The sequence below is a fragment of the Anabrus simplex genome, chromosome 1, assembly GCF_040414725.1.
Source record: "Anabrus simplex isolate iqAnaSimp1 chromosome 1, ASM4041472v1, whole genome shotgun sequence".
Taxonomy (NCBI): Eukaryota; Metazoa; Arthropoda; class Insecta; order Orthoptera; family Tettigoniidae; genus Anabrus; species Anabrus simplex.
Window position 1 is genome coordinate 155786238 of NC_090265.1, and position 27124 is coordinate 155813361.

Genomic DNA, 27124 nt, shown 5'->3' on the forward strand with positions numbered 1-27124 from the left:
TCGACCAAACGTTTTCAAGCCAAAGATTGAACAGTAACGGGGATAAGCTTTCTCCTTGTCAAAGTCCTGTGTGGTAATACCAAAGGGTCAGAAAGTTCACCATGAAATTTAACTTTTGAAGTTGTTCCAATCATTGCCTCTCATTTTCTTGTCAACTTTGAATTCTTCTAGAATATGGGATAGTGTTTGGTCTACTGAGTCAAAAGCTTTCTTGAAGTCTACAAAGGTGATCATTGTTTGTCTAGTTTTACGGATTTGCAAGATGGTTTTGAGATTGAGAATTTGTTCTACACAAGAACTGCCTTTTCTGAAACCTGCCTGATATTCGCCAGTTAGATGTTCAGTTTGTTTTCTTTAAGTCTCGTGAGCATATAGAAAGTTGAACTACAGGACTTATTTGTTCAAAATAATTTTGCATATTGATTCATTCATTGTTTCATTCTTCTTTTATAACTGTGCAAATATTATCACAATATTATTTTTTTAATTTCCAGTTATTTCATAAATTATTTCAATAAAACAACAACATGGGAAGATCCACGACAGCGGTATCGGCAGCTAAATCAAGTTACTCCTCAGCATGTTCCAGCCCCTACTGTAATGGAGAACATTCCTCTACAGGTAATTTTTGACTTACTCATATTCATAAATGAATTATTTTTCAGATACCAGTTGCTTTATAGGAATGTTGCTTCAGTTGAAGATTCACCAAAAATGTAAGAGAATATGTTACAAAAACAACATTGGAAAATTCATATTTGACTTCATTGAAACACACCATAAGATTTTGAAATAATAAATATACCATTAACTAGTCTTGCTGTATTTCTTGCTTTGAGTACTGCAATTCCCCTATCCAAAATATGCAAACAGAGAATGCCAATACACTCCTCCTCCTCCTTCTAATCAATAAATTTAATGGAACACGAAATAACTTTTGTTCAGGGAACAATTCTAGGACTCTAGCATCTTTTAAGGCTGATAACTGCTAAAGGGTCATTGAACACATAGAATTAATTTCCTACTTTACTTTCACTTTGTCAGTAGCCTAGTGAGAGATTTAGTTTGTATGTCTCTTTGTAACAAACATGAAACCCTTCAACATTTGAGTTATTCCTTCAAGAACGCGTGATGGTCTTCATTATAAAATTCATTAATATATAGTAATTCTTATCATGTATTATGGATAATACTATGGGTTGTAAAAAGTTTTGAAACATATTGTGTATTTATTTTTCAAATATATAGAGTTGAAGATATTAATGTGATGTACATATTGAAAACACACTATATTTCTAACTAATATGTTCTCTTTTCTCTCTGTTCTTGTTGCTTCCTTAGTCCCATGGACCTCTTGAGTCAAGAGGCTATCATGTTTATCCATCCGATACATACTATTTTTCCCCTCAACATGCATTTCAATCTCCTAGTATTCGTGGTCAATCTGCAGTGCGTTTCCAGGTAATATGCCTTGCGTAATATAGAAAGATGCACTTCGTATTTCCTATCATAGTCTAGTAGTGCCGAATAATGTCTTAAAAGTGATAAAACTGATTGGAATCTCATCAAACGTTTATTGAAGACATTTATATTCTCTCTGCATGGCTTTGAAGCTTTCACATATGATGATGGCATGTTGTTGTAGGAAATTACTTATTTTTTAAATAAAAATTCTAGGTAAACCTACAGTAAAATAATATTATCGGTAATAAATACATTTGTTAATGTAGGTCATTTCTTGCATGATTTTAGCATTGTGCTTTTAAAGAGCAAAGCAAATAAAGAAAAGAACTAATAGATTTTTGTAAATATTACTTTTTAAGTTAGTGCAGCATGAAAATGTAGCAGAATAAAGCAAGTGAAGAAAATAATGTATGGAATTCTGAATTTCCAATTTTTAAAATTAGTGAAGCATGCAAATGTAGTAGGTGGATAAACCATGAGGTATTCATATTTGTGAAATTTTAATTGCATAGATTGTGGTAGTTTTTACAGAGAACTAAAGATACTTTTCCTTTATTGAAGATGCTTTTCATTTTCAAATTTTGGGGATCACTATACCATCACAGCCATCACTTTGGTACAAAGGCACTTCAAAAAAAGAAGGTAACGATAGCTCGCACAGAGAAACTTTATTTTACAGGTAGATTAGGATGCACAGTAGTAGGGTGCTGATACGCATCACTATTCAACATATTCACCATTCTTGTCCAAGCTCTTGTTCCAACAGTACACCAGAGGCATCGATGCCAGCATGAAAGAAATGTGCATCCAGTCCTTGAAGCGACGTCATGACTGCATATTAAATGGGCCTATTGTCATTGAATTGCTTACTACCTAGGTGCTTCTTCAATTGTCTGAAAAGTTTGAAATCATTGGGTGCCATCAGTGCTTTAGGGAAGATGGTCCAGATGGTTGATTTTCTCACCAGGGGAACAACAGTGAATGTTGTCAGTTATCGTGACATAGTGGAGCGTTTGCAGATACCAATTTGCAGAAAATGAACTGGACTTCTCAACAGGTGTTGTGGTGCTGCACAACAACACCAGACTATGTGCAGCCAACAGCACGTGTAAATTGTTACATCCCCCCACTATAGCCTCAATCTGGCACCCACTGATTTCCATCTGAGCCGTTAAAGAAGCATCTGGGTCGTAAACGATTCAATAACCCTACAGCCATCCAGCGTGCCGTCATGATGTGGCTTCAGGGACTGGACACAGATTTCTTCCAAGCCAGCATTGATGCCTTGGTGTACCATTGGAACAAGTGCTTGGACAAGAATGATGACTGCGTTGAATAGTAATGTGTATTAGTGCCCTACTATTGTGCAAAGTATTCTCTTTCATCTTTTTTTTTTTTTTTTAAGCTGCCTTATGTATTGAATGAATCTATACAGATGGAAACTTGAGATACATATGAGCAGCACATTATTTGTTCTTTGTATTGGCATATTAAAAACTTAACTCAAATATTCAGAATAGTCATGAAAAAGGAATCCTGTACATAAAAGAAGTTATAGAAACTGCAATTTCTGATCAGTTATGTCTCATACATTTTTACTGCATGGGCTATGATGAGAGAGATGTTCACAATGAAATCTTTAGTACATAGTCCATCAACACCGATCACCACTGACGTGGATGTCTAGTTCAGTTGTCATGATAATTAGTTAAATGGCTATGATGGTCTTTGTTGTCATGATTATTTTTACAAGTAAGAAAAAGCGTGATAATCTGTCCATATTGGTGAGGAAAATAATTAAGAGAAATGGGAGCCATGAAGAAGATTCAAAATGAAAGAGCCCCTTGACCTCGGATGCTGTAATATCGCTGACCCGGAAGAAAAATAAGTGTGGTGGCCTACAATGTCCTAACCCATAAAACTGATCAACATTAGCATTGCAGTGACTTATTTAGTTCTTTTTCCATGTTGAATTGTATTGTTGTTTTCTATACATTCCGTACAGTTTGCCGACATTTCAAATACACTGCAGTATTCTCTGTCAAGGCGACTGAAATACCCCTACTCGATCCGAGGTAATCAGTCTCCCAGGCAGGTAATCAACTACGAGAGTAGTTATTTTGTTTTGGCCTTTAAATAGCATTCTCTCTCTGGCTGGACTTGTGTGTCACTTGCCAGGTAGCTCGGTACTGGCGTGCTATTATGTAACAAGGGTTCTTCCTGTATGTTCATGTTGTGATCTGCATATTGTAATCCATGTATAACAGCTATCCACGTATTGCTGATTTTGGTATCCTTCCTCTAAATTCATTTTGTTTGGGTGTTTCTTAATTTCAATAGTGTCTCAGATTTTTCTTTCGAGATTCCAGGGAATGGCTGCTAAGATTTTGGTTCTTTCAAATGCACTGACTGTTGTTAATTGGGATTTGTACTCTCTCTTCACCCGCCTTTCATCTCCACTAGGTTGCATTATCTCTGCAGCTTTGTAAAAATTAACCCATCAATGATAGGTTCAGCAATTAGCAGACTATAAGAAGGAAATGACCCGTAAAGTTGAGCAATATTTAAGTCATATTTCTTATTTGTAATGGAATTTATTGTTCTCTCTCTTTCTTTTATTTTAAAAAAAAATTCATTTATATCATGTTTAGAAAGTAATTTTGTTAATGTTGGTGTGTGGCTGGCCTGAAACATTGGCTGTTTTTCTGGGGATTTGTTACACTAATGGAAAAGTGTATACAGTCAGTAATTTCTGCCATATTGAACAGTGGTAAATAACTTAACTCCCTAGAGGGGCCTACGAGTTTGGGCATAGGTGATGGAGTGTAGGTCTCTCAGTGATGGAAATGACACTTAAATACCCCATACACCTTACTCAGGTTAGGACTGGCTGGTATATAGGATTGACCTAAATAAAATTTGATAATTAATATAAAGTGCATTAAGTAGTGGTGATCTCATTAAATTGCATTAAATGAAAAGATTACAGATACTGTACTGTATAGTGCCTTGGAGAATGAGGGGTTGCCTGGCTGAGGCGGTACAGGCGTGCTCGGTTCTCCCGGAAGGATGTGGGTTTGAATCTCCGCCAGGAAGTCGTAAAATTTAAGGAATGAGATTTCCAATTGTGGAGGTGCACATGGCCCTGAGGTTCACTCAGCCTACACCAAAAATGAATACCAGTTTAATTCCTGGGGTTAAAGGCGGCCGGGTATAGAGTTAACCACTCTACCCCATCAAGTGCCGAGGTTACGAATAGTAGAAGCCTTTACCTTCCACTCTCCAAGGGCCTTCATGGCCTGTACGCAGATGACTTTGCTAGGCTTTGCATTGCCTTAGAGAATTATTCCTGAAAATGACACCCATTTCTTTAGACAATGTAGGAGTAGTGAAAAGTGAGTAACCAAATATCAAACTTCATCCAGATGAATACCACTGAACTGGATACAGTCAGCAGTTTTGGTGCTGATTTTAAGATATAAGATCTGATCAAATTTGTAAAGGAAAAGGATACAGTCATCCTTGGACCAAGTGTGACCAAGTTGCTAGGAATGGAATTTATTGTTCTCTTTTTTTTTTTTTTTTTGTTATCCATTTATATTATGTTTAAAAAGTAATTTTGTTAATTTTAGTGTGTGGCTGGCATGAAACATTGGCTGTTTTTCTGGGGATTTGCTACACTATTGGAAAAGAGTATACAGTCAGTAATTTCTTCCCATTTGTTCCCATTATATGACCAAGTAGGAGAAAAGAGAAAAGCACTGAAGGGTAGATGTAGGCTGCTTCACAATGGAGGCCTTGTAGGAAAAAGAACTCGGCGGATATTATTTTGGGGACACATTTAAGGGTCAGAAATTACATTTTGCACTTATTATATAAATTTTAAAGGAAATTTTTTTAGTTTTCCTGTGTTGACCATCTCAATATTCCTACATCACAGTATACTTTTCAAATAATAATTACAAGATAAGACCGTCTAACCTAGTCAGCGATCGGTGACAGACGTGCTGAGTTGAGATGCCGATAGAGCCGGTGTGAAGTGTGACTGGTGAGTGGAAAAGTAAGACGGGAGGGAAGAGGAAGATGATAGGCGTGGATCAATATCGTGCAACTATTGGAAGATGGCAGGGGAGATGGAAAAAGGAAACAGCTAGAAATAAAGGAGGTAAAGTGGAAACAAGAATGATGGGCGAGATGATACTGGTGGCAGCGGTGATTATGGTACTGCTAGCTATAGGAGGTGTAGAGGTGAACCCCGGCCCGACTTCCAGTGGCAGCATGAACTGGGAAGACATGGAGGTCATAAGAAGAGTGGTGAAAGAAGTGGTGGAAGAAGTATGTCCATTTGAGCAGATTAAAAATATGATGAAGGAACAAATGAAGGAATTTGAATATATGAGGCATTGGATACAGGGAAAAACAGACGAGACAATGAACAAAGTGGAAATCAGCAAGAGAGAAATATCACTCAAGGCAAAAAGAAAGGAGATGGAGGAAGAGGTGGTGAAGCTGAAAGCAGAAATTGAAGACAGTAACCGAGAACGCAGGAAGAAATGCTTATTTATATATGGAGTGCCGGAAGACAAAGGGGAAGACAAAGTGCTGACAACTTACAAAGTTGTGGAAGTCATACAGAAAATGATGAGAATTAACTTTAGTGAAGTTGATATTGATGATATGAAAAGGATAGGTAAAATACGGGGTGATAGGCCGATAAAACTGAAGTTGTTTTCCACCCTGATGGCGGAAGTAGTGATAAGAGGCGCAGACAATATACGTAACACAAAAATTTGGATTAAAAGAGACATGGAAAGAGAAGGGGTAAAGAATATAAACACTCTGAAGAAACATTTGATCAGGGCTAAAATACAAGGGTTAAGAGCCTACATTAAGGATCAACAATTAATAGTAACCTATGGACTATGGACCAGAGTGTGGACAGTGAAGAAATTACGGGAAATAGAAGAGAATAGGAAGGACGAAGGTGTAGTGGGGAAGAGACTGGAAGAAAGGCAAGTCAGAGACAGTAAAGTGGGTGAAGACGGACCTGGAGATAAAGAAAGAACCAAAGAAAATAAGGCACTAGATCCAAGCTCGCAGCAAGAAGAAATTAACTTGACAGAAAAAGACGTGAATGCTATTTTCAAATCAATCGACGAAGGAGCCAGGGAGGTAGCAAATGAGATGAGAAGGGAGATAAGGAAGGAGACCAGGGAGACCAGGGCATTAATTAAGGAGCTGAGGACGGAGGCCTGTGTGAGAGAAGACAGGACGATAGAGGGAGTGATTGTGGGGGCGGAAACACAAGATGTGACAAGAGCACACAAACGAAGTGAAAATATGGCTGGGAGGCAGGAAGAAGAAGCAAGAGGTGCCCTGGCGAAAGGGAGAAGTTTGAGCCTAAGAGATATATGGGGTAAGAAGAACAAATTGGACGAAGGCATAGTGACAAGAAGCAAAAAAGGCAATCTACAGTAGAAAGTAAATTGCTGTACACATGAGAATAGCGGAGTTTGTGTGTTATTCGTAACTATGACAAGAGTAATTAAATAGTTAATATTAGTAGATGGTAAAGTGTGTAGTGAATGAGGAAGAGAGTGATTGTAAATTGGATAGGTGTTAAGGATAAAACTAATATGTGGAGATGGATGGTATATGAGCTGAGGGTCCAAGTTAACTGTGAGTGAATATGGCTTCAGTTAATGTAATGAGTTGTCTGGATTCTAAAGATAAATAATATAGTGAGATAATAGAGTTTAAATAGTGGTCAACAGTAACGAAACGTAAGGTGAAAAAATTGCACACCGGCATTACAGTGGAGGTAATACGAAGCCAGGTTTGCAACTTAAGTAGAAAAACAGAGAGGTCAGTGTTCAAGAAAGAATGCGCTGAATGCGAACCCGGCCAGAAGTGATATACTCTTTGTTTAAAGTGCAGATGCAATCTGACACACCATTGTACTCTACACAGTAATATGTTACCAGTTTAGTTTCTCATTGCCATACTGCCTTATACTAGGGCCAACAGACCATTCTGCCTCATTGCCATTTGATTATTATTATTTACATCAATATTGCTTTTTTCCCTTGTTTTGGTGTTAGTTATGTTTATTTTACGAGAATTATTATATGTGTATGTCAGCTTAAGCTGCCTAGGTTGGGCATTATTCTTTTTCTCCTTTAATAGATCAATAAGGTTTCAATGCTGTAGATCTGGAGGAAAATAAAGACATCTATCTATCTACAAGATAAGACAAAAAATTAAAGTTCTCGGGGGAAGAATTGTTTATTTTTAAACAATATGAAATTACCGATTCAGCAAATATTGCCAGACCATTCTGTGTTATATGAAACACCTTTTTTGTTTAAGTTATGTTTAATTCAAAATATGAAAGTGACTTGTCCTATGTTGACCAGACCAGGCGAGTTGGCCGTGTGGTTAGAGGCGTGCGGCTGTGAGCTTGCATCTGGGAGATAGTGGGTTCGAATCCTACTGTCGGCAGCCCTGAAGATGGTTTTCCATGGTTTCCCATTTTCACACCAGGCAAATGCTGGGGCTGTACCTTAATGAAGGCCACGGCCACTTTCTTCCAACTCCTAGGCCTTTCCTATCCCATCGTCGCCATAAGACCTATCTGTGTCGGTGCGATGTAAAGCCATTAGCAAAAAAAAAAAAAGAATTGTTGACCAGGCATTATTTTCTGATGTGGACTAGTCAAAACCAAAGTGGTGTAAATCACATTTGTGTATTGTTAGCTAGTAAGATTTAACAGTTCTGTTTAACAAAGGCAGCCATGTGAATTCACTATCAATAATTCATTTACAAGATATGATGTTTACATCCACAATAACAACAGAAAATATGCTACACCCAAGACAATCTGGTCGAAGCTACTTTTGATAACAATATTCAGAATATTACCAAGGTAACTCAACTCATCTGGTTCTTACTGATGACTGTTTTTGTATTCGTGAATAATTTGGAAGTAAAATTTGGTTACTTCTTCACTGTTGTGACAAAATGACTTATCTTATTAGTGTCAAAGCATACAGGTTACTGAAAAAAATGACTTATCTGTTTTTTTCCCAGGATGAGTGACATAAACTAGTTTATCACCTGGCTATCTCTGGCCTTAAATACCTAGTTTCAATTCTGTTTAGCCATTTTACCATGGCATACACAAAAATTGAACAGAACCTACATTCAGTTTACTTAATCTTATATAAAAACGAATTTGGAAGCTAAATTGTGAAGTGTACAAACTAAATTGGGTTCTCTTTTTTTATACAGTGGAACCTTTGATGGTGAGCATAATTCATTCCTGCAACATGCTTGTAATCCAAAGTGCTTGTATATCAAAGCAAATTTTCCCACAAGAAACAATTGAAATGCGGATGATTTGTCCACAACACAAAAATATTTATTCGCATAACATTTCTGAAACAAAATATAACGTAAAACAAATTAAACTGCACTTTACCAAACAATAGAATCATTGTTGGTGTGAGGGAAGACGAGACACGAGAGGAGTTACTGTGTAGCACAAATTTCACTAATGGAATCACTGCTATCTGGGCTCACTGGAATTGTTTTCTTTAAGTGCAGCTTTAATGAGGAACCTGTCCAATGACTGTTACTTATGCCACTTTTTGAGGATTTCACGAAAATGTGACATTGCATTGTCATTGAACAGATTCATCGTCTACACTGCTACAGTCTTATTCGGGTGGGGTTTTTCTACAAAATTTTGTACTGCTTTTCACATTTTGCACTTCTCTCAAATCTCAGTTGAAGTGAGAATTTCCATTGAATTTTCCTCCTCCTCTTCTCTGGACGAGATCTCCTCCACAACCTCCTCCTGTTGTTCATGATGCAGGTCCATCAGTTCGTTTGTTGTCAGTTCCTGGCTATGTTCTTCCACCAGATCTTGAATGTCAACATCATTCATCTCCATCCCCATGGTCTTCCCTAAGGACATAATTTCATCGACAATCGACAGCTCACTGTCACCAACAATCCCCTCAAAGTCACATCCAAGAACACAGTCAGGACACAGCTATCCCCAAGCGGAAGTGAGAGTTCTCTCGGTGACCCCATCCTGGGTTTTATCGATGATCTTCAGGCAGTTCATGATGTGGAAATGATTTCTCCAAAACTCTCAGAGGTTTGTTCCTTCGGTCACTTTGAAGCATCGCTGAAATAGTGCTTTGGTGTATAGCTTCTTGAAGGATTATAAATTTCATTTTTGATTGATCTGTATTGAACTGAGATTACATATAATTTATTCTTATAAAAATTTTCCACCTATTCAATACATTCTTTTTGCAATGCATTTATTTACATTACATTAGTCGCTTGGAACCAGTTTCGACCCTACTCGGGGTCATCATTAGCCATAATCAAATAAATGCACATTTTAGTCAAAATATCCTAAAACAATATGTATTCTATTAATGAACAACATAAAACTAATGATATGAATTGTATGAACAACTATAATATGTGCCGTGATGAGAAGTTGAATTGGACCAAACGCTATGTGTCTGGGTATGTTACAGATGTTTAAATGTTATGTAGCAATAAATGTACACATTAGGATAGAAGTACCTAAAGTAATTACAACAAATTATGCTAAAATGTTGAAGTACAAATAGTATACAAGTTATTCTCTCTAGTAAATTCTGTAGGTATTACTATCTATGTTGTGGCTTAATTATACACTACTTCAACTAGTGGACATGTGTCATTGGTTAGAATTTAACTCTTAATACAGAAAGTACAGATATGTCTTTCATTAGAGTCCTAATAATGTTGATATGGCTTGCAAGGGTTAAGTAATGAAATTGTGCAGACTAATATGAACATCTCAATTGAATATCATCTAAGATTGTAAATACACTGCGCGTGGTGGTTTGAATAGATGGAAGTCTCAGTCCATTGCGGAACAATTAGGAGACACATTTTCATACACCAGTTGCACGCTGCTAGCTACACTTCACATACTGCTGCACAAGGTTGTGCTCTAGAATATACATATTATTTTGTTTAGTATGCAGTGGCATAGTAATATTAAGGCAGCTTAAACAGGAAAAATTCCTTTGTTTTATGCTGTTATCATAATAACAGATATATTCGCAATCATTATATTTTTCACATGCTTCTAAATATCTCACGAAATATGACTTAAAATTCAATTTTTTTATGTGCGAGGAATAATAACAAAAATATTTGTGATTAATACATTTTTCACATACTTCCAAATACTCTGCAAATATGAGTTCTATCTGAAAACTGTAGAAAATGTAATTTCTAATCTGCTTTTTCTTATAGTCCGGCTCCATGGCTAAGTGGTTAGCGTGCTGGCCTTTGGTCACAGGGGTCCCGGGTTCGATTCCCGGCAGGGTCGGGAATTTTAACCTTAATTGGTTCATATCGCTGGCACGGGGGCTGGGTGTATGTGTCGTCTTCATCATCATTTCATCTTCATCCCGACGCGCAGGTCACCTACAGGTGACAAATCAAAAGACCTGCACTTGGCGAGCCGAACTTGTCCTCGGACACTCCCGGCACTAAAAGCCATACGCCATTTCATTTTTTTTTCTTATACATTTTTACTGTATGAGCTATGATTATGGTGATATTCACAAATTTACACTGAGCGGCACGAAAAATGCAACACTTCAATTTCTTTTAAAAACTGAAATTTATTCTAAATTTATGACACTTTTATGACACTAATCCACCATCTTTTGATGGAATATTTTGGTACGGTCCCATCTAACGGTCTAACAATGAAAAGGAAAGACGATTATAAACAAATTGAACAAATTAAGTGAGAGATGCACATTTCAAGGAAATTTTTAGTAAGCTCATAAAGGTAATGCACTCTGTTTTAATGTTACACACATCACACTTTCACTTCACAGACCTTGGAGACTATCTCAGGGACCTCTGTTCGCATCTTCAAAAGCGTGTATTGCCACCTCTTGCAGCAATGACGGCATCCAACCTTTCAGGCATGCTCCTGATTAATGCGGTAATGTTCTGTTGAGGACTCATCTCCCATTCTTCCAGGAGGGCGTTCCGTAGGTCCTGTAGGGTCTCTGGATAGCGCTGACAGACTCTTCTCCCCAGCTGGTCCCAAACATGCTCAATGGGATTCAAATCGGGGCTTCGAGCAGGCTAAACCATAGCATGAATCTCTGTTTCATCCAAGAACTGTTGCACAATTCTCGCAACATGTGGGCGTGCATTGTCGTGCATTAGTGTAAAACCATCACCAATAAATGGAGCGAAAGGCACAACATGCTCCAGAAGGATTTCCTCCACATATCGATGTGCGGTAAGGCTCCCATGCTCTACGAAGACTAAATCCGTCCTTGCAGCTGTATTGATTCCTGCCCACACCATCACAGAACCAATTGAAAAGGCATCCTGGATGAGAATGTGCAAGGGGAATACCTTTTCCCAGGCCTTCTCCAGACCCTCTCTCTTCCGTCAGGTGATCGGAGGCCAAATCGCGACTCGTCGGTGAACAACACTTGATCCCATTGTTGTACTGTCCAGCCAAGATGTTTCCTTGCGAAATGTAGTGGAGTTGTCCGATGCTCTCTGGTGAGTTCCGGTCCTGTAGCAGGTCTTCTAGACTAAAGATTGGCTTCTTCCAGTCTTCTTCGAATGGTTCTCTCACTAACATGGACCCCTCGAACTTGGTGGATTCGATTTTGTGCTTCAATAGCGGTGGTGTGACAGTTGCGGAGAACTTGAAGTTGTAAGAAGCGGTCATCTTTCTCCGATGTTGCTCTTCTCGGGCCTGATCCTGGTCTCCTTGCAAAGCCTCCAGTTTCCCTGTACCTTCGTACGGTTCTGGAAATTGTAGAAGTTGTAGTACTCAACACTTCTGCAACGTAATGCTTGCTGCGACCATCTTCCACCAAAGCAACAGCTTTCGCAGCTTGTTCAGGGCTTAACGGCATGTTTACTCCAGAAATCTGATTAAGAGAATTACAGAAAGATCCTGCAAACGCGTGTGATTGAAAGGGGAACAATTAAAGGTACAACAATAAGCGCTACAAGAGCGGGAAAACATTATTGGCTCACATCCAGCGATGTGTTTTCCAGGTTGCGCGGGGAAAAAACAATTGAGGCTAGTGCAATAAACAATCAACACTTCATTGTTTACTCGCAAAGCAACGCCAATAGCATACCCCGTCTAAAAACAATGGTTGAAGTGCTTCACTTCGATTAAATAGATAATTACACATCATTTATTGGGTGTTACGTTTTTCGTGCCGCTCAGTGTATATTCTTGTTGTGAAGTCCATCAACAGCAACCATTGTGGACATGAAAATATTGTTCAGACATCATTGTATGACTTCATTTCATGGTGATTGTTGTCATGATTGTTTTTAAGGCAAAACCACATGAACATCAGAACATAGGCCTATTCATCAGGAAGATAATGAAAGTGACCATCGAAATGAGAAGGAAACTTTGAGGAGGAAGAAGAAGAAGAAGAAGAGAAAGGAGGTTGTGAAAGAATGGGTTAATGCAAACCTCTCTCAGCTTTGGATGTCCCAATGTTACTGAGCTGGAAGAAAACTAAACGAGATATCCTACAGTATCTTAAGGCCATAAAACTGATCAGCATTAACATTACACTGACTGTTGTTAACTGAGGTGTGTTATTTTTCTTCTGCTACCAATCATCTCCACTATATAGCATCACTGCTGCAATTGTATGAAAACTAACCCATCAATGATAGGTTCAACAGCTAGTCTTAAAATAAATTATATTTTCTAAACTCACAGATAGCCTTTAGGTTTCAATCTTTATTTATTGTGCTTCTCTTGGTGTAGGTATTAGTCCCGCATTCTGGGGAGTAGCTTGTATACTTCTTACCTGGAGGCCCTTGTTTTGATTCCTGGCAAGCAGTTCCAGTCAAAAAGACAAGAATAACGACCAAGAGGATTAGTCATTTTGACTTTGCATCACTTCATAATCACAGGTGTTCAGGCTGAGGTGGGGTCACTTGGTAGGCTTAGGCCCATCGGGACTTTAGCGCCATAAGCTTTGGGTTTGGTTCTCATTATTTTGTTAGGCAGTCCAAAATTTGAGATCTTTTTAGCATATTAAGCCCTGCCATATGACAGATTTTAGTGCTATGGTCAGATATAAAACAGGACGCACAATTTTTGTAGGGAACCATGTCTAGAAAGTCTGTATAGCTGTTGATGCACTCTTGTCTCATTTACTTTACATATGTTAAGAGTTCTTTGTGACAGGGGATTAACTGGGATATATTCTGGAAAGAACGTAGATAAGAAACATGAATTTTTGACTCCTTTGTCATGGAGCATCAGACAGACAGGATATAGAATTGCTTAACCACAGTCATTTAGATCCAATTCACACTTTGAGAATTGATTTTGAGAGGCCTTGTTCTGCAAATGGAATACACAGTATGTTGTTGTTAATTTTGTCTAATAATTGTTTTAAGCATGTATAAATTATGTACTAAATCCTGAAATGTGTAGAATATATATGAAACCCTAAAATTTAGAACATTAATATGAACATTGGTTTCCATAACCAAGCCAAGTGGCCGTGCATATTAATGCGCTATGGTTATGGAAGCAGGTTCTGTATTTAGGAGACAAGTGGCTGTCCTAAAAAAGATTTTCTGTGCTTTCCTATCCTATTTTCATTCCAGGAAAATGCTGGGACAGTTCCTATTCATAGGCCAGAGCAGGTTCCTTCCACCTCGTTGCCCAATTTAATTCACCATAATTTATTTCATCATCATTAGCCCTCAACTGAGATTAGCATCAGGAAGGGCGTCCAGCTGTAAAAGCATGCCATATAATTTAATCTCATCTCATCCCAAACCCTGTATCAGGAAATGGGTTTAAGGGGTGGACATACATCAGTTTTCATGAAATTATGTACAGAGTATATACAGTATATATAAATATAAATCTGTTCCATGCTCATAGTTAAACATATGAGGAACATTATCTCCTAGTGGAAAGGTAATATTGCAACTCTTTCTGGTAAGTATAAACTGCAATACTTAAGAATGCAAAAGCTTTGTTGCTAGCTCTGTTGGCAATTTATTTTACTGAAAAAGTGCTATTGCATAAGAATTACCATATATTATTTTTAATAGCATTAGCCTAGCTGAAGTTGTATAGGCCTACTGTTGTTCATTTGAAGGTAAAAATGACATAATATATTGTTTCATCATGTTTATGTATGAATCCTCATTTAGAATACTTGTGCATGCATGTAGGGTTTTAGTTAGTTTGACATCATGTAACCTTTCAAGCATATCATGTAGGGTGGTGTTATTAGTCTCCTCCTGTGTTGTCTATCCAGAAATGTCCCTCTACTTTCTATTGATTTTCAGTTCACTCATGAGGCTTAAAATTATTTTCTTCTCCTGAAAAACCACCACCATCATCCTTTTAGCCAAGATTACGTACTTTTCACATTCAATAATACCCACGTTCAATCCATAACTAATGTTTAAAAAAAATGCAATCTAAAAATCTATATATATAAAATATGAGTTTTGTCTGTACATTGCTCAGATTTTGAAAAGAATGGTATTTCAGTATCAGTCATGTCCATAGTAACAAGGAAATGCACTTTTTACTTTTCCATAATGTCTGTCTGTCTGTCTGTCTGTCTGTCTGTCTGTCTGTCTGTCTGTCTGTCTGTCTGTCTGTCTGTCTGTCTGTCTGTCTGTCTGTCTGTCTGTCTGTCTGTCTGTCTGTCTGTCTGTCTGTCTGTCTGTACATGCATCACTAGAAAACAGCTAAAGCGAACTTAATGAAAATTGGTATGCAAAGTCGGGGAATACGTCGCTACAATCTAGGCCATAAATTATTTTATTCACACTGATGGAAATGGTAGTTTCCTAAAGGCCGAAAAGTTAATTTTCAATTATTTATGTTATTAGTGATCCTATCATAATAAAAATTGGTATGCAAGGTCGGGGAATAAGTCGCTACAATCTAGGCTATAAATAATTTTATTCACGCTGGGTGAAATGGTACTTTAGGGTAAGGCCAAAAACTTCATTCTTAAATATTTGCATTATTAGTGGTCCTATCTCATTGGAAATTGGTATGCAAAGTCAGAGAATGAGCCACTACAATCTAGACTATAAATCATTTAATTCACCCTGAGCGAAATGGTAGTTTAATGGAAGGCCTAAAATTTAATTCTCAAATATTTATATTATTAGTGGTCGTATCGATAAATACTACATAACCAAAGTTATATAGAATTAAATTTCCGACCATTTATGTCTTATACATTTTTACTGTACCGGCTATGGTAACACAGATATTCATGAATATGTATTTTTGTTGCTAAGTCCATATCAACGCCGAGTCATGAGAAAATGGGTTAATAGAATTTAGTGAAAATCGGTATATAGAGTCAGGGAATAAAAAACTATAGTCTAAGCTATAAAGAATTGTATTCACCCTGGATGAAACTGTAGTTTAGGAGAAGGCGCCTAAAATGTAATTTTTAAATGCCTATGTTATTGGGCCTATCGAAAAGTACTACATAACAAAAGTTATAGAGAATACAATTTCCGATAATTTATGTTTTATTCAGTTTTAACGTATCGACTATGATAAGAGTGTTACTTCAGAGTTTTAAAAAAAAAAACTAAATGTGAAGGCTTACAATATCGAAAGGGCATAACATTGATCAACAATAACATTACATTGACCATTGTTTGTTGTGATGTTCTTTGTCTCTTATGCTGTCTCTCAACTCTGATAGATGGGATTACTGCTGCGTAGTGAGTATAATAGGCTGACTGAATATTGGCGGGAAATAGCCAGGGAGTTAGGAAACGTTCTTCTTTAGCATGCCATTCCTTTGGTTCATACATTTTCTGATACAGCTGGTACATAGCACACTGGTTCTTCATAATATTCCAGCTGTTCGATCCCTACTCTGACATGCTGTTTTGAATGAGCAGTGGGCATAGCTACTTAAGGCAGAGTAGTAGTAGTAGTAGTAGTAGTAGTAGTAGTAGTAGTAGTAGTAGTAGTAGTAGTAGTAGTAGTAGTAGTAGTAGTAGTAGTAGTAGTAGTAGTAGTAGTAGTAGTAGTAGTAGTAGTAGTAGTAGTAGTAGTAGTAGTAGTAGTAGTAGTAGTAGTAGTAGTAGTAGTAGTAGTAGTAGTAGTAGTAGTAGTAGTAGTAGTAGTAGTAGTAGTAGTAGTAGTAGTAGTAGTAGTAGTAGTAGTAGTAGTAGTAGTAGTAGTAGTAGTAGTAGTAGTAGTAGTAGTAGTAGTAGTAGTAGTAGTAGTAGTAGTAGTAGTAGTAGTAGTAGTAGTAGTAGTAGTAGTAGTAGTAGTAGTAGTAGTAGTAGTAGTAGTAGTAGTAGTAGTAGTAGTAGTAGTAGTAGTAGTAGTAGTAGTAGTAGTAGTAGTAGTAGTAGTAGTAGTAGTAGTAGTAGTAGTAGTAGTAGTAGTAGTAGTAGTAGTAGTAGTAGTAGTAGTAGTAGTAGTAGTAGTAGTAGTAGTAGTAGTAGTAGTAGTAGTAGTAGTAGTAGTAGTAGTAGTAGTAGTAGTAGTAGTAGTAGTAGTAGTAGTAGTAGTAGTAGTAGTAGTAGTAGTAGTAGTAGTAGTAGTAGTAGTAGTAGTAGTAGTAGTAGTAGTAGTAGTAGCTATGCGAAGATCTAGACAGTGATATCTGGGGAGCGGGATATAAGATAGTGACCGGTCGAATAATCAACAGGGTACCAGTTCAGCTCCCAGCTGATAGAAGGAAAGCCATAGCAATGGAGTTGTTCCCTTGTACTAATGACAGACTTGAAACGGAATCAGATTTTTGTGTTGCAGAACCGTTCACTGTGGTTGAGTTACAAGAGGTAGCACGCAATATGAAGACTGGTAAGGCACCAGGTGTAGATGGAATCCCACCAGAAGCCATCAAGTATGCAGTTGAGGTGGCACCTGGTTGGATCTTATCAGTCTTCAATGATTTATTAAAAAAGCGTGAATTCCCCGATGAGTGGAAAGTAGCCAAGCTAGTGCTGTTATTGAAGGCAGGGAAACTATCATTAGATCCATCAGCATACAGGCCACTGTGCTTATTAAACACCTTGAGCAAACTTTACGAAGGATTGATTAAAACTAGACTGGAGAAAGAACTTGAACAACAGGGAGGACTTTCTTCGAACCAGTTTGGATTTAGAAAGGGTAGAACCACAACCCAAGCTATTGAGAGGGTGATTCAAATACAGGCAGAAAGCAGTGAGAAATGGGCTGCCTTGATAACGCTAGATGTCAAAAATGCTTTTAACACTGCTTCTTGGAGCATTATTTTGAGAGAACTTCGTAGGATGAACATTTCTCAGTATCTACAACAAATAATCGTTAAGTACTTCAAAGGACGAAGAATACGATTTCATGATTTAGAAGATCTTGAAATGAGTGCTGGCGTTCCACAGGGATCTGTCCTAGGACCCACCTTGTGGAACATTCTATATGATGGTGTCTTACGCCTGCAGCTGACAAAAGGGACAACATCTATTGGTTATGCAGATGACCTTGCAATAGTGGTAATAGCAGAGAATGTAGAAGAACTGACCTTCCGAGTAAATGAATCACTGAGACGAGTTAACCTTTGGATGGTAAATAATAAGTTGAGATTGGCTCCACATAAGACTGAGGCTGTAATTTTGAAAGGTTCCAGGAATTGGAAAAATGTCCGTTTCTTATTAAATGATACAGTGATTATCCCAGGAAAGTCTGTACGATACCTTGGGGTTCTTATTGACAGGAATTGCACATTTGGTGCACATGTGAAGGAGTAACCCAAAAGGCAGAGAAGAAGGCAGCGGCATTAGCCAGACTTATGCCTAACATCGGGGGACCAAGAACAGTTAAGAGACAGATTATGTGCTCTGCAGTATATTCCATTTTACTTTATGCTGCACCTACCTGGCACAATGCACTCAGGAGGAAGATTCACCGAAGGGCTATGGAAAGAGTACAGAGGAAAATGCTGCTCAGAGTTACCTGTGCATATCGAACTGTTTCGACAGCAGCTTTACAAGTTGTAGCTGCCAGTATTCCCATTGACCTCCTCGTTGTAGAGAGAAAACTTTGGCATGAAAGGGGTGCAACTATATCTGCTGAGGAAAAGAAAGCCTCGAGGAACCAACTCTTACTAGACTGGCAAGACCGATGGGATGGCACAACCGATGTTGGCCAATGGACAAAAAAGCTAATACCCAACATAGGAGACTGGCTTAAATGTAGACATCGGCAGGTAGATTACTATCTGTCGCAGATCCTGACAGGACATGGAAGATTCGGCGTATACGCCATGAAGATGGGAAAGACGCAGGGAGATGGTTGTTGGTACTGTTCTGAAAGGGATACAGTAGAACACACCTTTTTCTACTGTATTCGATGGGAAGAAGAACGAAGAAAAGCCTGCCAACAACTTGGCCGACAACTCACGCCAGGGAATCTGGTTCAGATTATGTTAGAGAGCCCGTTTGCCTGGAACACAGTAAAGGCAATGGCGACAAGCATTATGGGGATGAAGGAGAAAGAAGAGAAAGGAAGAACTTAATAACATACATCACTCCATTCTGATGTCATGCCGACAAGCAGTTCCAGAATGGTCTGAGTGAAGAGGGCCGGGGTTTTTAGTTGGTGGAAATCCAACCCCCACACAGAGTGGTGTCTTTAAAAGATTTTCCTCTGCCATAACAAAAAAAAAAAGTAGTAGTAGTAGTAGTAGTAGTAGTAGTAGTAGTAGTAGTCTACCATTACAGTGAGAATTCCCTAACTCACTCTTCATATGAGAAAAGATGTTTGGTGACTTCCCCGTCGCGATTCTAGGGTAACGTTAAGAGCAATGCAATTTTATACAATCTTGCTCACAACATGCACACTACCTAACCTAGAATTCTATATACAATGTAGAATTCCGTAGCGAAGCATGGATACATCAGCTAGTAGCATAAAACCACACACAACAGTGCCAACATTTTACATAACGCTAAATCCGTTAATGATAATAGTAGATACAGTTGTTCAGGAGTGTGTCAAATGAAATGCGACAGTTGTGAGGCTAGCTATATCGGACATACTGGAAGAAATTCCTTTATCCGTTACAATGAACACATTAACGCCTTAAAGCATAATCACTTTTCGTCTATAGCTCAACATAACAAGGATTATAAGCATAATTTTACAAATATTGAGAACGACATGCAGATTCTAAGTATGATCCGCAAGGGCCCTCTGCTCAATACAACGGAAGAATTTTACATTACTATAGATCAATATGCATACTCAAATTTTAACTTAAATGAAATTACAGATAGAATTAAACAGTCATCCTGATTTTAAAAAACACCTACATAAAAATAGTTATGAAACAGAATCCAGTACATATCAAGGAACCTCCCGAAGACACGCCCAGCTCTACCTCACCTTCCCCAATCATTGCCCCCATTGCACCTCCACTTCTCCTCTCTACCACCTCTACCTTACCCTTCCCAATCAATACTCCGTTACCATAAGTACCAGCCCTAGACGCACACGAAGTAGTGCACGACATGCTCCCAAACTGTACACATTCGACCAGTCAACAGCACTATGTAAGTAAGCACTTATTCCACACGTTCAGTAGACATTCTATTGACAAAATTCTTATGCTTCATTTTCTTCTCTGTTCTTGCAGATTACTAGCATCTCCAACAACAAAACTAGAAAGAGGGAGTATCTGCACCTACTCAATATCTTATAACGAGATTAGTACCAAAGAAACTAATGACACACCACAATATTATGATGTAAATCATCCACTATTCTCTACTATATAAACTCACAAGTTAAACAATTCACATCGTTGAACATTCTAGAATGCATATAATGCTTTACCAACATTAATATAACTCAGAATCGTACTGCAAGAATACTGTGAATGTTTTATGTTATAAAATATCGCATTTTAATGTACTATGTGTTATTAGTTTTTATCACATCCATATCTTGGCATATTCTAGAATGCTTAGTACAAACATACCAATCAATGTATGCAACGATTCACCAATAAGAATTAAACTTCAAAGTGTACCTCAAGAATGCTATAAACATTTTAAGTGTAGAAATTGTATTTCACCAAATTATCTGTTAATCGCGAACAGTACACCAGAATTTTATGTAACATATACATGTCATATTGTACATTTTAATGTTATCACTCATATCATGTGACATTCTTCATTATATTTAGTAATGTTTTTAAATTATATGTTACGTTAGCTTTAGATCTTATGACCAGCTGACGATGACCTCTGTGAAGGTCGAACCCAGTACTACATAGTAACAAGATATAATAAAGTATTGATTAGTTGGACGGTACCCATTCTTTGTGATTGTGAATACCAAGTATCAATACGGACATGAAACTGATAGATTATAAAACTCATCCTAGCATCTCTCCTTTTCTTCACTTACAATTTGTTTTACATTGCTTGTTTCTATATTTTTATTCCAGTTTCTCCAGTTTCATTTTATTACTTCCTCCACGATAGGTCACACTCTTCTTTAACTTTTTAGAATACACTAATGCCTTAAACTGAGCTTTAAAAGTAGCATATTTCCATTAATTCATTCATAATCCTATCAAAAATAGTTGCCTGATATTTTTATGGTGTTAAAATAAATTGTGTCTGTGGCCTAGGATCTCGGCTCATCACGTCCCAGTCCAATCCAAAGTCAGAGCCACGCTGCACCCAACATTACTCCATTCTCATCGCCTGCTCGTACTGCCGAGACCAACTTGCAGACAGACACAGATGCATCTGTGGCAAAGATTAGTGCTATGTTTCCAACTGTGTCTGATACTCACATCAAGACACTGTTAATGAAGTGAGTACATATCTCCACAGTATGACAGGATTACTGTATTTATGATTCTTTATTAAAGTAATCTAGTTATTAAGTATAAAAATAATATTCATCCGTTAAGGAACCTCTGTTTTTATATCAGATATGTTTTATTCTTGTTAAACCACCAGAGTACATAGAGCTTAAGTATATTATAATATTTCATTTCATGTAACTGTTGTTGATAGTTATAAATAATTCTGAGTGAGCATTTAAGCATTTTGTAGCACCACAGTGTTGAAATTGTGACTGATATCTAGTTAACTGTTTACTGTAACCTGATTATGGCTAATTTTGACAGCCAGCATTTTCCTATTTTCTTCTTGATTGCAACATTCAGTTAGGTCTCTTTCAACGTCATTTAATTATGACTATTTATTGTAATACAAAGAATATTAATCCATTTATTTGAACAAGGTGCAACGTGGGCTGTTTCCATGACATAAGCTCTTGAACTGCCTCATTCGTTTGAACGACTCAAACTGACGAACGGTATCGAATGAACTAGTTCATACAAATGAACTGATTGGAACCATCCCTACTCCAAGCTCGATCACACAATGAGTTGCTTGGAAACCTACAAATCGGCGAACATGACAGGTGCATCAAATTCCTAGAAAGTCATAAAACAAGCTCTGCTGTCTGCTCACTGATGTTAATTTAAGTCACACAGATTAATCCCCTATTCCAATAATATTTTTTGATGCCTGCGTGGAGAGCTGCCATGTGAAGACCTGCCGTATGGCAGAACACTGATGATGATGATGATGATGCCTGCGAACTACAGATCTGTTTGCTAGTTTTCCAAATATCAAGTTCGTTCAGATAGGATGGGTCATGCCTCACAAGCGAGAGAGGGTCATTTTCAAGAAACGGACATGGTCCTTTGTGAGAGATTGACCTACTTTCTCTTACTGGTTCTCTAACAAATCTCTGGTTTCTCTGAAACTAATGTTAGTATCTTCTTTGCACTGGCATACCTGGAGGAACATTGTGAAGTTGGTCGTTGGCGGTTGCAGAGTAGGCTTCGGCCTACAAGTGGCCACGGCTGGTCCATGTTCCGACAGCTCTGCATTCCGACCAACCAGCCGAGCAGAGGAGGGGTGGTCATGACTGTACTATAGCTTAATGTCTCTGTATTCGGAAGATGGAGAGGGCTGGTCCCCACTGTGGGCTGTCCTGAGAATGGTTTTCCATTCTCCTGTGCATTAAGGCGAATGCCAGGTAAGTTCCTAGTGTAGGCCACTGTCTAAGAGGCCTGCTACCCCCTTCAGGAGAGGAATGAAAACATTGAGTAGTAGTCCGGTTGGTACTATGGTGGAAGTCAACACAAGAACTGTGGAAAGTATCCTTCCACTTGTTTTCCCTTCTCCATCTCAGTTCTGCCCTTGTACGATGCCTTACAAGACCCACCAACAACTCATCTGAAATCACGCAAACCACCCTGGACTGATTTTAAAAGTATCATTTCTTTCAACACGACCTCCGAGTGGCGACAGCGTTGGCATGAACATCCACCCAACAACACTCACTTGGTTCAAGATCCAACAAAGAACGTTGAAGGATTCCAACTGCCGCGTCAAACCTGGTCGAAGCTGAACCGAATTAGAACGGGTCAAGGGAGGTATGGTTACATGTTGAAGAAATGGGGTTTCCATTCATCTGCTGACTGCGACTGCAGAGCGGAGGAGCAGGCAATGGAACACATTGTTAAGGAGAGCCCACTTTGAGCATTTAAAACGGTGATCTGAGGCTTCTACACCAAGTGACTTTGAGTGCTCTGGACTGGTTGTCAAATTTGGACATTTACATTCGATATTAGATTTTTTGTGTACTTGTAAAGCCATACGATATATGTAATAATGTTTCATTCTCAATTAGTATAGCATCAAAAGAAATTACTCCCTTTAATTTTGTTTTACTTCTATTACATACCGTATCTATTTATTTCTTTATTGTTTGTACCAGTTACATGTCCATTTCATGTATACTCGGGGACAAAACATGACAACCTCATCTCATACCACTACTCTCCAGCGGCAACCCAGTGTCTGTTAGCGGCTTATAGGACTTACTACGTCTACTCTTGCCAGAGTTGCCAGATCATCTACCTCATTAGTACCAAAATAGCCAGAGCAAGAATAAAATATTTTTATGGGCTTCATTATTTGTCATTTCAACGAAAACTGATTTTTTAAAATTATTATTATTATTATTATTATTATTATTATTATTATTATTATTATTATTATTATTATTATTATTATTATTATTATTATTGTTAATGTTGTTGTTGTAATAGCAGCTTGGGAAAATAAGCATGAAAAAATAATCCCAATATTATATTAAGGCAACCTAAAGTAGGCTGAGGGGTTATGAAAATAGACCCCTAAATACTAAAACGCAAACTTAAATGGCACATAAATCTGGACTAGCTATAATACGGTGGTAGGCTAGTAATCCAAACTCAGGCGGTGCCATGGATTCAGATCCCACCGTCGACTGTTCTTGAAATGATTTCTGTGGTTTTCCATTTTACCTCCACGTAAATGCCAGAACTGTATAAGGCTGAAATAACAACATGAATAATAATAATTAAAATTATAATAATTTGTTATTAGAATAAATGATCTAAATGACTCAATTTTATCCCACAAATAGGCTGTGCCCTTTGTATAGTAAACCATATTGAAAAGTGAAAGTAATACTTTATTTATACTGAATGAGGAAACATCTGAATTATTAATTATTATTGATAATTAGTATAATTATTGGCCCTCTGTTGTGCAGATGGTAGAGCGCCAGTCTCTCACTGCTGCTCTGGTGATTCAATCTTCAATCACTCCATGTGACTAGACAAAGCAGAGATGGGATAGGTTTCTCCGGTTTCTTTTATTCCAGCAACACTTTCTAGAACAAAGAAGGAATATATTTTGTGATTGAATTTTCAATCCTTTAATTCAAGCAGTTAAGGGGAAGCAATACACATTAAGGCATTAACTATCACTTTAGGATATTTTGTAAAGCTATGAATAGGTTAGATTATTGTTAGTGTTTTACATGTTATTATTCATAAATATTTGGTAAAAGGAAAAAAAAAAGGGGGGGGGGGCATTTAATTTGAAGTGTGGGTCCACAGAAAAACTATTAACCTTCAGTGTTCTCCTTGGGACCTTTTAATGGGCCCTGCCGTTTTTACAGACCGCCCAGCTAACATAACCTAGATATGTGCTAGTTACATAATATTAATACATATTGGAGTCATTATGCTCCAAATTAAAATGTAAATACTGTACATCTGTTTATTTCAATCATAAAACTTTATAATTTTCAGCATAATTTGTGTCACTTGCATCTGAATTTAAATGTTTAAGTTGACTAGCACATAGAGTTGTGTGTGAACAGTTTCTGGATTAGCGAGGAATCACAAGCGAATCACAAAGCCGTATGGCACTCCACAGCAACCAAGCGGTAAGCCCCGGTGTTACATGATTATGAAAGAGCAGTAGAACACTAGGAGTTCAAAATACTCTGTTATGTCTTGTTCATGATAGCACTAAAATAATTCAATTTTGCAGTTAATGTTTACCTGTCTGATATCACTGTCGATGTGCTGAGGGGAATACATTTTATCATATTCATTTTTTACCCGGCTACTCATTCCTGCCACCCGGCTGACGAAATTTTCTGGGGAGAACACTGAACCTTTAATCCATTAAATTTCTTATTATTAAAATTTTACCTTAATCCTCATTGTCTTTATTCTCTTTCTCAGAAGAATTTGTTAGCTGTGTGTAAATCATCCAATTGTCAAAAATGGATTTATTGTTCTTGTAGCTATTCTTTCTATGTGGCTGATGCAATTTCTCTACCTGACAGGTGCCACAAGCATACTGGCTTCTTTCGATGATTTCCAATGGTTTCTTTGTTTGTGATGCTGTCCTCCTTTTTATCTCTGACCACAACATCGCAATGGGGTTGAAATACAGTGGTATGGGGGTAAGCGCAAGACTGTGTGTCTGTAACTGGCTGCCAATTCGTCTGCAAAATACTTCTTTTTCCAATCGGTGTGTTCTCTGCAATAATTCCAAGAAGCACTTGTATTATAGGTACAGGATGAGGGACAGGAAAATTTTTATTGATCATATATTGAAGAATTAGATCGTTCTTCCGGGATTGATTGGGTTTAAGGTTAAATACAGGGCTGTGGTAGGAGGCATTGTCCATAAGAATTACATGTGGTCCTTCTAAGCGCTGTAGTATCCTCTCTTCAAACTAGTTTTCTCAAAGATTTCCGATTTCATGCTGCCATGGTCAACCGCGAGAGTATTCACCGTCTTGGTATGTGTGACTAAAAGAGCATCACTAACAAAACAAAACCATTTTATTATTTATAAATTTCATTTTCCGTATTGACAGATTCAAAGTATAGATAAGAAATGTGTTTTTCCACCATTCAATACACAATTTATTTTAATAGATTAAACTAGTACCGGTTTCGGCTCTTTAACGGCCATCATCAGCTAGTACATGATTTGTTTTAGCCATTAGACAATTCACAAGTTGTTATTGTATTAGGCATCCGGATGTCTAATGGGGGATGGAAATGTATACAATAGCATATAATTAAAATATCAGTAGTCAGGGTAAAAAGTTACAAATAGAACATGAGTATGTAAAACATATTAAAAACACACAGGCCACAATATACAACATTTAAAAAGTTTCAACACATTAAAATGGTACGTATAGGTAGACACTTGTTAAAATTTTCAATTCATGCTATATAGATTCCATTCTTCTGTCCTCTGTGCAGTTCCTTTGCTTCTAAGTTATGTTGATTTTAGTTGCGTAAGGTAATCTTCGAGAACATTCTGAAACTGGTGTATGTCTTATTGATATGGGCCTTTGTCATGAAGAAATTTTGTTATGTTATATATCCCAACTTGTGATATACTATGGCAAGTTTCAGTATGGCAAACAGCAGGTCTCGAGCTTGTATTTAGAAGTAGTTGGTGGCAACACCTCTCTCGTCTACGTTTGTTCTTGTAGTCTGTAAAGATAAGGTGATATAAGTATGCCGGTAGTGTGTGTATGAAGGAATGCCTAGTGTGTGTATGGAAAGAGTACTTACTATAGTTGTTGTGGAAGTCTTGTGCCGATGTGTTTGAAGGTTTCTTGTATTCTACTGCGAGTGCGTCTGGGGCTCATATTAGCTGTGGAGGGGAATGTAGATGGAGGGGAAGAAGGAGTGGCCGTTGGAGAAGTAGGGGCGGGGTCAGGCTTGTGATTCGTTGGTTTGTTAGAGCGTGTGTTTACTATTTTGTGGTAATCATTCTTTAATGTCGGAATGGCTTTGTCAAAAATGATGCTGGTTTTTTCAGTAATATCATTAATGTTATGATTGGGGTTGGCGTATTGGTCTAAAGAAATGTAGAAATCTTCGGTTATGTTGAGCAGGGGGCCCTTGGAGTTTAACAATGGTATGGAGCTTTCCTATGCACTTGATGACCTATTCATAAGACAGAAAAAAATATTTTGCTGTGAAACCACATATAACTCAACTTCACCCAAAGTTTTTTTCACAGTGGAAGGTAAAATATGCAGGCATCACCCAACTTAAGATCATTAATCTAGCTTTTTGCCATGGTGGAAGGTAGAATGCGCTGCCTGCTGTCACTCATCTTCACTAAAATAACCTGGAAGCTTACGCAC

General features: G+C 37.7%; 1 protein-coding gene across 2 annotated transcripts in view; it reads left to right on the forward strand.

The window, feature by feature from the left end:
• Nucleotides 1–27124, forward strand: part of LOC136885302 (uncharacterized) — a 97891-nt gene that overhangs the window by 18236 nt on the left and 52531 nt on the right. Inside the window, exons 2-4 of one of the 2 annotated variants that reach the window (XM_067157815.2) lie at nucleotides 495–621; nucleotides 1342–1461; nucleotides 21204–21391. In XM_067157815.2, the coding sequence (XP_067013916.2) occupies nucleotides 495–621; nucleotides 1342–1461; nucleotides 21204–21391 (435 nt within the window). The remainder of the gene's footprint in view (nucleotides 1–494; nucleotides 622–1341; nucleotides 1462–21203; nucleotides 21392–27124) is intronic. The other variant, XM_067157823.2, reaches the window with a different exon arrangement.